Source organism: Uranotaenia lowii, chromosome 1 (genome assembly GCF_029784155.1).
Source record: "Uranotaenia lowii strain MFRU-FL chromosome 1, ASM2978415v1, whole genome shotgun sequence".
Taxonomy (NCBI): domain Eukaryota; kingdom Metazoa; phylum Arthropoda; class Insecta; order Diptera; family Culicidae; genus Uranotaenia; species Uranotaenia lowii.
Window position 1 is genome coordinate 183,212,331 of NC_073691.1, and position 16,706 is coordinate 183,229,036.

General features: G+C 38.5%; 1 protein-coding gene across 2 annotated transcripts in view; it reads left to right on the forward strand.

Annotated features, from left to right (window-relative positions):
- Nucleotides 1-16,706, forward strand: part of LOC129739700 (DNA polymerase alpha subunit B) — a 55,588-nt gene that overhangs the window by 26,092 nt on the left and 12,790 nt on the right. Inside the window, exon 1 of one of the 2 annotated variants that reach the window (XM_055731216.1) lies at nt 14,215-16,444. The exons of the other annotated variant lie outside the window; for it this stretch is intronic. Coding sequence (XP_055587191.1) covers nt 16,400-16,444 — 45 coding nt within the window. The 5' untranslated portion in view covers nt 14,215-16,399. Of the gene's footprint in view, nt 1-14,214; nt 16,445-16,706 lie in introns of those variants that run through there. 2 annotated transcript variants of the gene reach the window in all.

The following is a 16,706-nucleotide window of genomic DNA, read 5'->3' on the forward strand; positions in this document are numbered from 1 at the left end:
GTCATGTTTTGTAGAGTAGACTTCGGGTTTCTGTATACCCTAGAATGTGGGGTGCCCGAGAAATTGGAGAACGGTTGCCATAAACCGAGTGAATTTTAGGAATTATGTTCGTCAAGTTATGTCGTGAGACGGAATACTATGTAAATAAATAAAATAAATAAAACACCTCTTCAGGGTGTTCGGTTGATCTTCACCAGGAAAGTACGGGTGATTCCGACCCAGACCTTTAATAAGACAGATTTCTGTCGTCTTGTAGCATTTAATACGTTTGCATAGGTTCGTGATCTTTCTGGCAACCAAAATTTGTAGTTCTGTTTTTTCACGAACCGCTGTCTTGCTTCTGTTCAAACGAGAGGTCTTGAAATCTTAGGATCTTGCAAGGCTGGGCCTAAAAATCATCTTCCAAGATCCGATGGCGATTTTGATCTGGTGTATTAAAATCTATCGTCAATTTATAGTTACTACGCCAAAAATTCTCTCAGGATGCATCTTGCCTATCTTCACCATGGTAGGTGTCGCCACTGTAGCTTGACGATCCCCACCATACTATACTTGGGTACTTCTGATCTCCAGGTATCTTCCAAGTACGAGCCAAAATTTAAAAAAAATACATACACTCTTTGGACAACTCACGAAATATGTCTTTCTACCTTTTCACAGCCTGGAACTAGGCAATCAAAGCACTACGTCAAAGTTCAAGGACTATTTTTACAAAATTAACAAAAATATCCTCTGACAGCTTAGACATAATGTTAACAAGGTGACAAGGGGTAACTCGATTTTGTATACTTCGTAATAATCACTCCTAAAGTTTTGTTGCAGTTCATTCGCCGGATCCTGTATTTTGAAATCGCTCATTTATTGTTGCACACTTTTTTCTGTCATGTAGTTAGCCATTATCATTTCTACAGAAGCAGAATTTTTGTAAAATTATGATATTCTAAATGCATTCACCTGGAAAACCTAATTCGAATTTAGTGGAAACCTATCCATGAGCAGGAATATCAGAAAGTTTGATAACTGAAATTCGATTTTTTATATGAATTTCTTCGTCCATTGCGTCAAAATCGATGATCGAAATGTACAAATCGAGACCTATGTATGTAATCGCAAACTATTTGTTGTGTGCTGGTTGTCTATTAGTCAGGCAACGCTTTTTGCCGACCGGAGACGGATTTGCTGTATATTTTTGCGGGCCTGCGTTCGGTTATTCTCCATAACCATATGCTTTTAACTATGGTTTCGATCGAGGGTTTATCTCCGATGCTTGGTTTGTTTGAACTTTGCGAGTATTTTTAAGAATCGTATTATACTTTCATTCACCCAGGGCAAAGAAGTTATTTGAAAAAAATTAGTTTAAGAGTTTTCAAGTCGATTATGATGGATTTTAGAGGTAACATTATTTTCACCACGTCTCCTTGCATCGTGAATATCTCAGAAACACGTAACCTTAAGCATTTGAAAAAACAGACAAGATAGCCCTTTTCATAACGAACACCACGCTTCACGCTGCCAAAATTTTACACCCATACCCTAGGAATGTTACTATTCCCGAAATTAAGTGGCCGGATAGTAATTGATCATAGCTTTATTAGCAAACGTCGTATAATTTAGATTTAGTGGTGCATCGCCATACATTGGACGTTGCTTATTATCGATGGATTTTGATTTTTCAAGCGAGGCACAAACGGTTTTCTCTCATTCCTTTCCATATTTTAGTTAGACCATTGCACAGTGGTCCAGAAATGAAATTTAGCGGGAAACTATTATAAGCGTCTTTCCCTTCAGTTTGATGCATTTGATGTCTTAACCTTCCAGCCGTTGTAGAATAATGTAGGCCTCTATCTTATCACAGTTAGGAAATAATTTTAGGTTCTCAGGAATCTTATGAACCATCCCAAAATTTTTCCAGTCAATATGACCGCCTTTAGTTGTAGTAAAAGTTTATTTAAGACATCAAATGCATCAAATTTAAGGGAAAGACGCTATTGTTTCCCGCTAAATTTCATTTCTGGACCACTAAAGGGTGATACGGTCAAAATTTAGTCAAGGGAAAACGCGTGTAAATTAGTGAAATCGTTTATTTAAAAAATCAAATGAAATTTCTTGTTCAAATTTAATTAGTATAAAATTCAGGAAAAATATTCATTTAGGCTTCCGCTTTTCCAAATCCGAATTGCCGGGCCTTACGCTTAACCCCTGCCATCAGATTTTGTACAGCCACCTTGTCCACCTTCTTCGCCGCAGAAAGCCAGTTTGCCTTGAACTGCTGCTCGTCCTTAGCAGTTTTTTTGGTCTTCTTTAGGTTCCGCTTGACAATAGCCCAGTATTTCTCAATTGGGCGGAGCTCTGGCGTGTTGGGAGGGTTCTTGTCCTTGGGAACCACCTGCACGTTGTTGGCGGCGTACCACTCCATGGCCTTTTTACCGTAATGGAAAGATGCCAAATCCGGCCAAAACAGTACGGAACAATCGTGTTTCTTCAGGAAACACAGCAGACGTTTATTCAAACACTCTTTCACGTAAATTTCTTGGTTGACAGTCCCGGAAGCTATGAAAATGCTGCTTTTCAAGCCACAGGTACAGATGGCTTGCCAAACCAGATATTTCTTCGCGAACTTTGACAGTTTCATGTGCTTGAAAATATCTGCTACCTTTCCCCTGCCTTTTGCCGTATAAAACTCCTGTCCCGGAAGCTGCTTGTAGTCGGCTTTGACGTAGGTTTCGTCGTCCATTATCACGCAGTCAAACTTCGTCAGCATCGTCGTGTACAGCCTCCGGGATCGCGCTTTGGCCGTCGTATTTTGTTTATCATCGCGATTTGGAGTCACTACCTTCTTGTAAGCCGATAGTCCGGCTCTTTTTTTGGCTCGATGCACGGTTGTAGACGATACACCCAGCTTATTTGCGGCATCTCGGAGAGAGGTGTTAGGGTTTCGCTTGAAACTACCGGCAACTCTCTTTGTCTTCTCAGCGGCTTCCGGTTTTCGATTTCCCCCCGATCCAGATTTCCTGGCTATCGACAAACGTTCCCCAAACGCTTTAATTACATTTGTAACGGTCGATTTGGCAACTTTTAGCGATTTTGCCAGCTTTGCGTGCGAGTAGCTCGGATTTTCGCGATGCGCGAGCTCTTCTTCCATGGACGGCATTTTGACAACTGAAGAGTGAATTCCAAAATCAAAATAGGAGCAACATTCTACACACACACAGCTTCAAAATGAGGGGTGTTTAGGTTTTTTAAATGCAAAATTGAAAGAAATACGTCAAGTTGATATTGACCAAATTTTGACCGTAACACCCTTTATGCATTGGTTTTCAATTTTTTTAACTCACCGCAGATCACTAAATATAATGTGTGAAAAAATAATTTTAATTCAATTTTCGATATCTTTACAATGATAGCTGTTATATGAAATAAGAACTTCAATGCAATACAAATAAGATTAGATTTTCTTAAATGATTTTTTTTCACAACTTTATCTGAAAATTATGTTTTTATCATTGTTTCAAATCTGAAATTAAGGACTGATTTTTATTTGCTTCTCTTCCATTTAATGTGGGAAGAGTCCACGAACTGTCATGGAAACCTTTTTCGTATCCAAATAAAGATGGTATTAAGCTCTCATCGCCCCAAGACGTCTTTAAACTAAATCAGCTTTTGGTATTTCCGTGCTGCTACCGCAAAATGTTTCGAAAATCGACTGGAATGGTTTTTTTTTGCTCGGCAATCTTTATTTTTGTTTTACATAAGGGTCCAACGGCGATCTGGAACCAGCGTCTTCAGTTGATTTCACTCAAGATTCTAGTCGAAACATCAATTTCTCAGTTTGTTGCCCTGCTTCCGGTAAAGGAGAAGGATTTTCTGTATTGACCTTTTTTTTATTTATTTGACTTAAAAAAATTATTATACGCAACAACACATTTGGTTGAATCTGAAATGACATCCGATCTCGATCAATCTAATCATGAAAAGATAACACTCCTTAAGTTATGATTGCTGATAATACTACTAGCACTACTTATGGCATTCGCAACTCTTCATTTAAGAATTACGATTTATTTGACAGGGGATAACTATGGATATAGAATCCATTATTTAAGTATTCGGTATTTCTTCCTAACAGTTCAATAAGCTATTCCAATTTGGGAAGCTCCTTTTCTAACTATCGTTAAACCTAAAAAAATTATTTAGAAATTGAGAATGCTTTGAACATTTCGTAATTCAAATAGAATAGATTGATTCTTGTTTTGGTGATCGTTGTAAAACCAGTTCTCCTGTACTTCAGTGGTGGTTTAACTGATATTGATGCTTTTTCCAGCACATAAGAAAAATGAGTTCGAGATGCTTCAAATTCATCGCTGCTCTCGACGAGAATCTGTTTATCCTAGCCGAGCTGATGTGGAGGCTTTTATTGTGGTGAAACTAACCCGCGGCGTCGACACGAGAAATCATTCTTGCAATCTGCTGTCGGGTTATTATATTGGCAACCTCAGCATTGGTTTAGTGCGGCCGGCTAGTCACCTCGTGCTATGAGCTGGCTTAGCACAGCATCCACTGGCGGATATCTTATAAAATATAAATAAAAGCATTTCTGTTGGCTCCCATTTCAACTCAACTAGGCCAGTTTTCGTGAGGCTGCTGCTGCTGTTGCCGCCAAATATGATGGGCTCCAAATCTGAGTGTTGAGGCAAAGCGTGGTAACATTTTTCGCGTCGAGGTTTTGTTTCTTCATCATCTGGAAGATTTTGTGAAAGGAGGCAATAAGACGGTTTATTTCGAGAGTTTCGAGTGTAATCTGCACGCTCCGGCTCAGGGTCTTTGTCTCGGCACGATGCTGACTCCGGTTGGCCGTTGCTCTTTCACAGTCGGTCGGAATTGTGCCGCTTCTGGCTGGTGCCCTTTTTAGTGGTCTCGAAAAATGCTTCGTTCGTTTGCCATGTTGAAAAGCAAAACCAGGAGAAGGAAAAAAACAACAACTAGCCCATGGAAAGCGGCAAAAAACTTGCAAATTCACACAGGTATTTATCTGTCATTCCTTTATCGTTGATGATTCTTACGTTCGAGCAGGAGTTTCGGGAACCGGATCACAGTTCAACGTCTGATCTTGTGTACATGCGGTTCGAGGGGTTTGTCCGGAAGGGAGGAGCGTCCATCTACAGGCGAAATCAAAAAGAGTAAAAAAACGTGCCCGCGCTCTTATATATCGAACGATGTTTTCCCGCAAGACCCATGGAACCAGAAGAGGATTGCGAGATCCAGGTATAAATCCTATAAACGAATGGAATGAAAGCGGCAAGGAATCGTGATGTTTTCAGAGATTTCTTGCGGTGATTCGAGCCAGAGTCAGGAGCGATGCGAACGAACAAAAATAATAAGAAACACTAACACAAACGTAGTAATTATGCCGAATCTGGAGGAATAGCGAGCGAGGCCAGCCAAGCATCATCCAGGAGCAAGCAACGTGTGTTCCGATGGGTTAGTGCTGGCTGGCTGGGTGATGGTCATTTGTTGCCCTCCTGTACTGTAAGGATAGACCCAATACCATGGCTGCGGGCGCACGATGATTTCTTCTTTGCGCACAACATCCGCGTGCTGTTGAAATGGGTTTTGTTGCTGACCAAAAAAGCGCTCCCAATGCAACATTTATCCGGCAAAAAAACAAGTAACGAATTTTTGGTTGCCGGCTGAGATCCCAGTCCCAGTCAGTCAGTCTTACGGATATGAGAAGGCAACAATTTTCGATTTCCCTCCATGACTTGCGCATTTCATGTGCGCTTTCCACGCTGATTGAAGAAACTAATCAGATATGGAAGCTGAGAATTTAGTCTGGAATCATCGTTGTGCGATTGTTCCTTGGCTATGCTTCCAATTCTGAAAAACAATAAATGATAAAAAAGCGAATCTTCAAAATTGAAAAGTTATTTGAATTAAAAGATCTGTAATTCAATACAATAATTCATAGTTTGATTGTTGTCAGTTAATCACGTTTAACACTTAAAAACCAAACGTAAAAAGTGTGTCTTAACAATTCGTTTGATGTTATACGCATTAAAATTTCGGTCACTATTCTACCCTTGTATTTCAATAGTTGAATTTGTAGTAAAACATTGGTAATAAATGCTGGATACGCCCCGAGCTTTCAACCTTTCGATCGTGTTATCATTTTTTAATTTTCAAGAGTTCATCAATCAAAGAAAAAACATGCAAACGAAATAGTTTTGGAACCAAAAATTCTTATCGATTTTAATTGCTACTCGCCTGATGTTCTTCAACTTTACATGCAATATCCCTTCTATTTATCAAGAAACATGCATAAAAATTATACTGCTGTAATTTTCAGATTCCAAAGTCTCTAACTTAAAAAATGTACAAGTTGAGAGAAAATTTTCTTCAAATGATTCTACACAAATTCTTCGAAACTAGGATTGTTCGATATTCTGGAAAAGATCGATTCCACGACAACGCTTCAGCTAAACTTCTTCTAAAATTTTGTTAATTTTTGCTGTCTGAGATAAGCTTTATACTGAAGTAAATAGTAAAAGCGACAAGGCTCACACATTTGAATATGAAATGTACGAGCAATAAAAATATATGTTTTAAAATTCAACATTAGAATGTTTAACTTGTCACGCCTTTGGTAGAGTGTTTATGACATATCAAATACAGAATAAATACTTATATGCGAACAGAATAAGTCTAAACTGTTTCAACTTATGTGATAAAATCAACTCAACCATTCTAATTTAGCTCACTTGGTGAAATGCTAATTTTGAAAAAGCTTCTGTTTTAATACAATCAATTCAGCCACAGGTCATAGTACAAAGGTAACGTGTTTATCATCTGGAAGGCTCAATTTCAATTCTTCAAGCATCCAATTTTTTCAAGTATAGTTTTCATTAGGCATAGAGGCAATCTTAAAATAATTATTTGAGGAACGTAATATTTCAATTAAAGATATAAAATGAACGCTTTTTTTCTAGAATTTTTTTTTATTGTGGTCTCATTCAAAAGCTGAACTACCTTCTACCGGCTATCGAATTTGAAAGTTCCCATAAGAACTTAAATCTTGAGCTGAGTTAAATGCTATAGATACTTAATTTAAGGCTGAGTAAGGTTTCAAATGATCATTCTTCGGAACTTTCAATTTCTTGAGCATTCGATAAAAGTAGTATTTCGGATGGGGCAGGTATAAAAATTCTGCATAAAAATGAATGAAATTCTTCGGAATAAATCGAAAAAAAGAACTTCGAATGATCGAAAGATCGGACCGAAAATAATTGATTTTTTCAAGCCTGAATATAAGTCCGAATGGTCGATATGCCGAATAGACGAAAAGCCGAATGGTCATTAGGACGAATGATCATCAGGCCAAATGGCAGCTACCTTTTTTTGATTCACCTAGCAAAAAGGTAAATTTTACCTTTTTAGCATTCATCTAGTAAATTAGTAAATAATACCGTTTTGCCATTCACTGATTTAAACAGTAAATGCTAGTTGTTTTGGTTGGTTTCTTGAATAAAAATAAAAAAATCATTGTAAATTTGATTTTTATTAGATAAATAGGGACTTCTATCTTATATTTATGGTAGGAATGTATCACCGTGTTTTAAAAAAAATTTACAGACAAGTCCTTTTTTCGTCAGGCTCGTGGCAATTCCATTCGCGTTCTTCCGAGCCACCATGGCCGCTGAATCCTCTTGCATTGCGTTTACAAATTCATGCACTTCTCCGTTCGACTAATCAGATCAGGTCCGGCTTTTCTGGAATGATATCTGGAGGATGACGTTGAATACACCTCGAAGCTCTGTGGGCGAATCTGAAACAAAAGCTAAGGATTATGACGAGAAGCAGTACAACTAAATGATATCTGATAAAGATAGAACCAGAGACCGACAAAAAACACAAACACAACACAATACATAACGTGCAACACAAATCCTGGAGTGCTGACACATAAATTTTTGTGTGCGACACTTTGGTTTGGCACAGCACTTCAATTGTGTTGTGTTGCATCAAATCAACACGACACAGTTCCCAGTTGTGTCGTGTCGAGGATAACACAGCACGCAACACAGTGTTGTTACGAGCAAGGCTATTTTTTCACCCGTCGCACTTGACTGGACAGCATTTCTCCGTATTTTCAATGGCGAAGCTCTTCACTCACATTGTGTTGAGCAAAAGCAAAAGAAAAAAAAATATCCAGTTCGGCTGCTAGCAAGTAGGCGACGAATTGAAAAAAAAGCTAGCTGGCAGGAGCAACAATGATAATCGTATCGGGACCGGCACACGAACACACTGTGTCGTCAACTGTGTCGCATACTGTGCTGTGTTGCGGCCGACACGCAACAAAAGTAGATTAACACAGACACAGCACAGCTTCGTTTCGGAAGTGCTGTGTCATCAAATTGTGTTGCACTTACTGTGTTCGTGCTGTTTTCGGTCCCTGGATAGAACACACTTACCATTCTGTTCCGATTTTCGCATATTAGGCACGAACAAAAACTTGTTCCTGAATGGCAAAACAGCTTAACCTCAATAAACGGATTTGGCAAATAGTTACTTTTTTCGAGATGAATTGGACCGTTTTGTTTAGCTCAATCCAGGTTAACTTCACCTCGCTGCGAGGTAAGTTTTACCTTCTTTACATTTACCTTTTTGTCTAGGTGAATTGTACTTTTTAATTCAGGTCAATTCAGATGAACTTCACCTCGCAACGAGATTTACCTATTTTGGATTCTTCTCGGTGAATTGTACCTTTTTTCCAGCTCGATTCAGGTAAACTTAACCTCACTGTGTGGTGAGTTTCACTTCGAAAAGGTAGAATTTACCTTTTCGGCTTACACGAGCGTTCACCCTGCTATCTCGGTAAATTATACCTTTTTATTATTTTCCGTGAATAGTACCACTATGTGATTTGCATGTTAAAAATGAATGATTGAAAATCAACCAAAATTTTCTCCTAAAATTTGTTTTATATAGTAAACAAACCGACAAGCAGCCGAACAGAATAAAATTGTGCTGCTTTATTTTTTACGTCTGATGATGGGTGAAGAAAAGTAACCCGAAACGTTGCGTGTATTTAAAAAAGTTGTTTCACCTACCGAAAAAACTCAATAAGTAAAAACCTTGTACGTATTGTTTTATATAGTTTATCGAATAAATCAAGTATACTTTTTTTGGAGCAAAAATATGAAAAAAGGTGCGAAATAAGAATAGTACCACTTGTGTTTTTCATCAAAAATCAAGATTTCTTTTGTTTTTTTTTGGCTTAACTAGAGACACTTTAACACTTTCATGTCGTTCGTGTCTTTTAACCCTCATCCGCATTAGGGTGTCATTTTGACACCATTGCAAGTTTGAAGGCTTGTAACTTTTTTCAGAAACTTCAAAATACAAAAATTTCTTCGGGGACCCAAAATGAATTCAAAAGTTCTTCAATATTGCATCTTTACTTTTTTTATGGACGAACCCTGGAAGCCTGGACAAAAAAACTCCCTTTTCCGACTTTTGGTGTCATTTTGACACCACAAAAGTAAAATCTATTTAAGTCGTTTGAATTATTATGAACTTCATATAAAACTTATATCCATAGAAACCTTGTAATGTCAGTAAAATATGTTTAGAACATTATATACAGCTAAAGTTACAAGTTTTCTCGTTATTCAGCATGAAAGAAAAAAAATCCGAAAAAAACATGCCTCACGAAAACTGCTGTAGTTCATATGTTACACGTTCAAAAAAATATTTGCCTTATGCATATGAAAGCTGAAGTTAATGCCTACATCATGAAGACAAGAAATATTTTTTTAAATTTTTTTTAATGAAATGGTCACAAAAAGTTCAAAAAAGTGGTCTAAAAACCCTACTTTTCATTCGATTGCTAGTAAATACTGTTTGAGCGATGGTAGAGTTTTGAAAAAAATATGACTACAAAATGTATTAAAATTCCAACATTTTGCTGTCTTTAGATTTTTGATGCAACAAAAATTGAATTTACAGGAATTTTTCAAAGTTCACTACTTTGCGCGATTTTTTTACAAATTGAAATTTCATCTCTTTTTGTGGTCCACCGTCAGGTTGTACCCGGATTATCAGTGCTTTTACTTTGTTTGGACCAACCAAGAGTATATTCATTGGAAAGCACATTTAATCTTCATTCTAGTGAGGTGCAACAAATCACGCTGTGAGATTTCACAAAAATATGAAAATTATAAACGTAAAATCATTCCTGAATTTCTAGAACTACAAGCACCTCGTCCAGCAAAACGTGTTTGTTTGCTCTCCGAGTAGGTACGGTGGGGGGTGATTCGGGCAGAGAGCGAAGCCGACAAACGAAATAATGATGCGTGTCGTACATTTCTTGGTTGAAAATATTCTATTGAGAGTAGTTTGCATTTGCTAGTCACGACAAGCATCATTATTTCGTCTTTCGGCTTCGCTCTCTGCCCAAATCACCACCCACCGTACCTCTCGGAGAGCAAACAAACACGTTTTGCTGGACGCGGTGCTTGTAGTTCTAGAAATTCAGGAATGATTTTACGTTTATAATTTTCATATTTTTGTGAAATCTCACAGCGTGATTTGTTGCACCTCACTAGAATGAAGATTAAATGTGCTTTCCAATGAATATACTCTTGGTTGGTCCAAACAAAGTAAAAGCACTGATAATCCGGGTACAACCTGACGGTGGACCACAAAAAGAGATGAAATTTCAATTTGTAAAAAAATCGCGCAAAGTAGTGAACTTTGAAAAAATCCTGTAAATTCAATTTTTGTTGCATCAAAAATCTAAAGACAGCAAAATGTTGGAATTTTAATACATTTTGTAGTCATATTTTTTTCAAAACTCTACCATCGCTCAAACAGTATTTACTAGCAATCGAATAAAAAGTAGGTTTTTTAGACCACTTTTTTGAACTTTTTGTGACCATTTCATTAAAAAAAAATTAAAAAAATATTTCTTGTCTTCATGATGTAGGCATTAACTTCAGCTTTCATATGCATAAGGCAAATATTTTTTTGAACGTGTAACATATGAACTACAGCAGTTTTCGTGAGGCATGTTTTTTCGGATTTTTTTTCTTTCATGCTGAATAACGAGAAAACTAGTAACTTTAGCTATATATAATGTTCTAAACATATTTCACTGACATTACAAGGTTTCTTTTGATGTAAGTTTTGTTTAAATCGGTCTAACACGCCAACAGTTATAACGATTTTAGCTTGTGGTGTCAAATTGACACCACAAGTGCTGATTAGGGTAATGAAATCTAATGCGGATGAGGGTTAAAAGATGGTGGTTTTCAATAAGTGTTTAGATACTCAGAAACAAGTCGCATTCCTTTAGAAATTTCAGTACAGCTCGTTCACTGTGTCCATTATATTGAAGTATTTCCGTTAAACTTTCCTGTATTCCGTGTTTGACCCGGGAAAATTCATATCCTTTGCAGTCCACAAGAATATGTGCAACTGTGATCTGTACACCGCAGAAAGCGCATATAGGTGGTGGTTTGCGTTCAAAAATATATGAGTGGGTGAGTCTAGTGGTTCCAATCCGAAGACGAGTTAAAATGCGTTGTTCCTAACTGCAGTTTCTATCGGAAGTTTTGGATGGGGAGTTCTTAATTTGTCTCAAAAACGATCTGTTGGTGTGCCATTTATTGTGCCTAACATTCCAAATTGTGGTTACAACGAAACTGATAGCATCTTGAGATGGGATTTGAATATTACTCGGAGACTCCATTCGTCCAATATTCGCTTGTCGGTCGGCCTCTTCATAAAAATCAAGATGATTTCTTAAAATTAACCGTGTAAATGTTAATAATGATGCTTCTACGAAATATTTGAATAGATAATTGCATTTTACGACGTTTTGTAGTATTCCAAAAGTTTTAAAGGGCTTTTTAGAGATGCTCCTATAGCGCTAAGGAATTTGATATTTGAGCTATAATACTCTATTAAACTGCTTGATGTCTTCACTAACGTCATTAACATGACGTAAAATGATGAAACATAGATTCTAGGCTGAATTTGAATCCAAAAAACAGGCTTCCCATTCAAAAATACTAATGTTTTTAAACAGCCAAAAACTATTTCTCCAGTTTTAAGTCATAGATGACAGCACTACCTTGCTATTAAACGAAGTTGAGACCCATTCTCGAATAGTTTGTTGAAGCATATTAATATCTACATAGTTAATTCAAAGAAATAATCTTGATTTTTGTAGAAAAACATAAGTGGTACTATTCATTTCGCACTTTTTCCATATATTTGGTCCTCAATGCCAATTGCTTCATCTAACAATTTAAAACAAGTTGTAGAAGAAAATTTTGGTGATTTTCAATCATTCATATTTTAACAAGCAAAACACATAGTGGTACTATTCTTGTTTCGCTCACTGTATTAACCGCAAGTTAGGCCGAATGGATGCTAGGCCTAATGGTTGCAAGCCCGAATGAGTTTTAGTCCGAATGGATACTAGGCCGTTGTAAGGCCGAATAGTCATTTAGCCGAATAGACGTTCGGCCAAATGTTCTAAAGACGAATGGTCGCTAGGCAGAATGGATTTTAGGCCAAATGGTTTTATGGATGAATATTAGGCCGAATATTAGGCCATCATCTACTCAGTAACATAATATAATACCACGAACGAGCAAGCAAGTTTCACTGTTACACGATAGTGATTTCTTAGTACTGTTATTCAAATTTCGGTGAGGCAACCAGTTAATACTATTAACTAAATAGAATAGCGAACGACTAATCGGCCTTACGATCATTCGGCCTGATGACTATTCGGCCTATCGATTATTCGGCCTGAAATCCATTCTGCCTGTCTATTTAACGACCATTCGGCATTACTTTTATCCATTCGGCCCAACATGCAGACAATAGTTAAATAAATCTTATCGGTCAAGCGATCATTCAGCCTGATTATCATTCGGTCTAACGACCATTCGGCCGAATGACCATTCGATCTAGGATCCGTTCGGCCTTATGGGGGAATCTGTAAGTTTTTTTTTTCGTGAAAGACAAAAATTTCTACAGATTTCTAGACACATTTCTGACGCTTATTAGAGCAAAAGGAATAAAAGTGCAAATTTTATTAACTTTAAACTTTCAAGATTGTTGACTTCATAATTTTTTAAAATAAAACAAAAACTACAACTATCTCGAAAAATATATGAAAACTTTCATACATTTCACTTTGAACAAAAGATCCTTCAACTCTTCATTTAATGGTTTTTATTTTTCATAAAAATCATTTAAAAAATTTACTTTTTTCACTGAAGCACTTTATAAAACTTTATAAAACGAAGCGAAGGCCAATCTTTGATTTAAATACTGAAAGTGATCTCACACACAGGTATTGTTTTCAGCCCGGCGAGAAACTGACAAACGCAATCTTACAAAACTCGACAGGACGATGGTGGACTCTAAATGGTGCTTGTCGATGAATCGACCCTAGCACAGAGAAATCCAGAGGGTAGCAGAAGGAATTCAAGGCCAAAGCTAAAGGCAACTGCCGTTCCATGGAATTCAGAATGCGCAACGGCGGCGGCGACACGACGATACCCATCACTCAGAATCAGAAGCAGTCTCGAGTCTCGACCACTGCTGAAACGGTGGTGCTCTGCTCTGTGAGCCAAATTGTGAAACAACAACAACGAAGACGATGGCGACGACCAAGAGTGAAGCTCTCTGAAGACAACAGTCGAACGGATATCTTACTCGTCCGTCATTTGCCATTTTAAAAGTTCCCCAAACGTTCCGTTCCAAATGCTTGGCTTATTTTGTCCTGCGTCCCAAGGAAGGGTGTTCCTTAAATGAGGTCGTTTTTGTAAATTGATTTTTTCAGCAGGTCTAAAACTGAACCAACGTGCCTGTCGTTTTTTTTTGCCTAATGACAACTCGATACTACGGAGCAGTAACTGTTTCGTCTAAGAAGGACGATCCGCAAATTTCTTGCGCTGATATGATTTCAGAAAGTGACGATGCTATAGTGGCAAAAAAACTTGCGCAACTACTGGAATGTTGGAAATAAGGAATATACCGCGGGGTAAAGTAGAGGATAAAAAGGCAAAAGACTGAACTGAGAGATACTCTCGAACACATGTACAAGATACAAACGACAGCCAATGTCGATGGTTCGGAAATCGTCGAACGAGGCGGACTGCTGGAGGTTCTCTCCTGACTCAGCACCAAATGAACGGCGGAACGGAAGATGGTGCTATTTAGGAGAGTATAAGTATTTGCTTATGTGTTTGTATGCGCCCGGCCATATTCGAGAAACAAGCTGACGGCGCACTTGTGATCCCGCCGTTCCACTGCTGCTGAGCCATGCCGTGCCATCGAACGATCCGAGCGAACCTTCTACCAGCCAGCAATCCATGGGAGAGCGTAGCAGCAACAGTGGCAGAGCAGAGGAAAAGTTTTGGCCTCGCTTTCAGTTTAGCGTCGTCCCCGCTTCAGTTCGTGAGTGTTTGGTTTGTGTGTCCGCTGGAAGAAGCACACGCTTCACATGCCTCTATAGCAGGCTTATAACAAGAAGAAAGGTCATGTTGCTGTGACCCCGGCACTGTCGTCACCACTGCCGCTAATACACTAAACTTAGGAAAGCGCGAAATCAATCACGCCGTTGCAGTGTGCGCTTCCGGGTAGTTATTTAGTTCGTCGATAGAGCATCCGGAAATTATAGAAAGCGTTCCAGGCACTGGCGAATACCAGCCAAGCCTCGGCAATTCCAAAGAAAAGTGCAATCTCTTCTGGATGTGGAGCGCAACGATGCATACAGAACATCGCACACACATGTGCGGCTTAGTTGTTCGTTATGTCTCAGTGCAAAAACTGATATGATAAGCGTAATACGAAACTTTTATTGCGAAGTGAACGATGTGTTGTTTTATTATAAACTTGCTTATTCTGGTTTAAATTCAAGCTGAGAACTCGAAATTGGACTGGCCACTGTCCTTTGTGGGTTCGCGAGTTGATTTGCGAATCCATTTTCTTGCTGCATTAAATGGAACTTTTAAATGTGTAGTGGAACGACGTCGATGACCTCTGCGGGATAGGGGCGGTTAGGTTGGTGTCCCCGTGTACTCGAAAAAAAAAAGAATAGATTCTATACAGTACTGGAACGCAGTTTGTATTGAAAATCGGATTCTAATTGCCAAGCTTGATGCGCACCAACGTTAGCTCGAGAACAGTTCGTTGTGTTAGTTTACGCATGCGCACGCGCGGAATTTTCTGATTCTGGTACGATTATTAGTGCTTAGAAGCTGAACAAAACGCACGCGCACGATATCTCCCATGTGTGGTTGCTGAAAGATTGTCAACTCACACCAAATCACGCGGCTGGAGTACAATAAGTGTTCATGAGGCTACTTTAGTGTAATTTCCTTCTACTCCCAACGATAATCAACGTATTGCTCTGTAATCTGTGTCGTGTCTGCTGCTAAAACTATCAAATCAGTTCGTCGCTGTGGCGCGTGTGCACACATGTATGGCAGTAACGTATCAGAACAAAGAGACCAATTCTATACGGGCTATACTACCCTAAGTCCAGTTGTCTACACGATCATCTTGTGACGGAGACGACCGATGTCGTCTAGTTTAAAGTAACGTGAAACTCAGCGACTTGAAAATAGAAACGTTTCAATCAACCAGGCTCACCACATACAAGTGTTTATATTTGATTTGACACTTGTTGATCGTTCCGCTGAAAAACGTTGATAATTTCGTTCCGCTTGCCTTGGAGAACAGACGCTTTTATCAAAGGAAATTGACTCGGTACGCTGGTGTATTGAATTAAACGAAGCCAATTGTGTTTGCTTCTGCAAATGAAAAAGAAACTTACTATTGAGCGTCTCTGAACAAAAGCAACGAACTTTTTGAAACACTTAACTACCGATTGGAAAGAAGAATACAAATAAAAAGGAAACTCCGACCAAGACACCGGTCCGTAAGAAAACGAAGCCATGGACCACAAAATTGTATGGTCATCACCAAGGATGGTGGCAGGAATGCTGGAAACGGTCAGCTTTAATAACACCCCAAGAAGGAAGAAAAAGAGCAATTGCCGTCATCATCATCACCGTCGACAGTCATTATCATCAATCATGGTTCGGCTGTTTTTGTCATCATCATCATCATCACCAACTTTGAGCTGATCAATCATCATCACTGAATCTGATGATTCGACGTCATGAACCACCACTCTCTTGTGCTCATACAAAAGAAGCCGAGAGATCCAAAATGCTGTTAAGGATTCAGCAAGATACCTGAACGAGGAAGCACGAAGGAAAAAAATCCGGTCACCATAATCATCACCACTACCACCATACCATGTCAGTGAGGCTAATGTCGAGACCTGGAACCGGGTTTTGTTTTTTTTTCGGCTATGAAGAAGATACAGCAAAAAAAACAAAACCCAAGCAACAAGAAGGTACATACTTAAAACAACGATAATGATCACATAAAAACTGTTTCCATTACTTTTGATAGCGCTCTTCTTTTCATACGTTTGCCTTCTTCGGGTTACGTGTTACAGTTCGCCCTTTCTGTGGGCTCGGTCTAATGTAGGAAATTAGTTGAGTTTTTTTGTACTCATACGAGCCCTTCTAATGGTGTCAGGAAAACATTTGAACTGGAATCCAATTCGAATCAATCACAGCCAAGCTACAAAAATATTCGAGGTTGAAACCTAG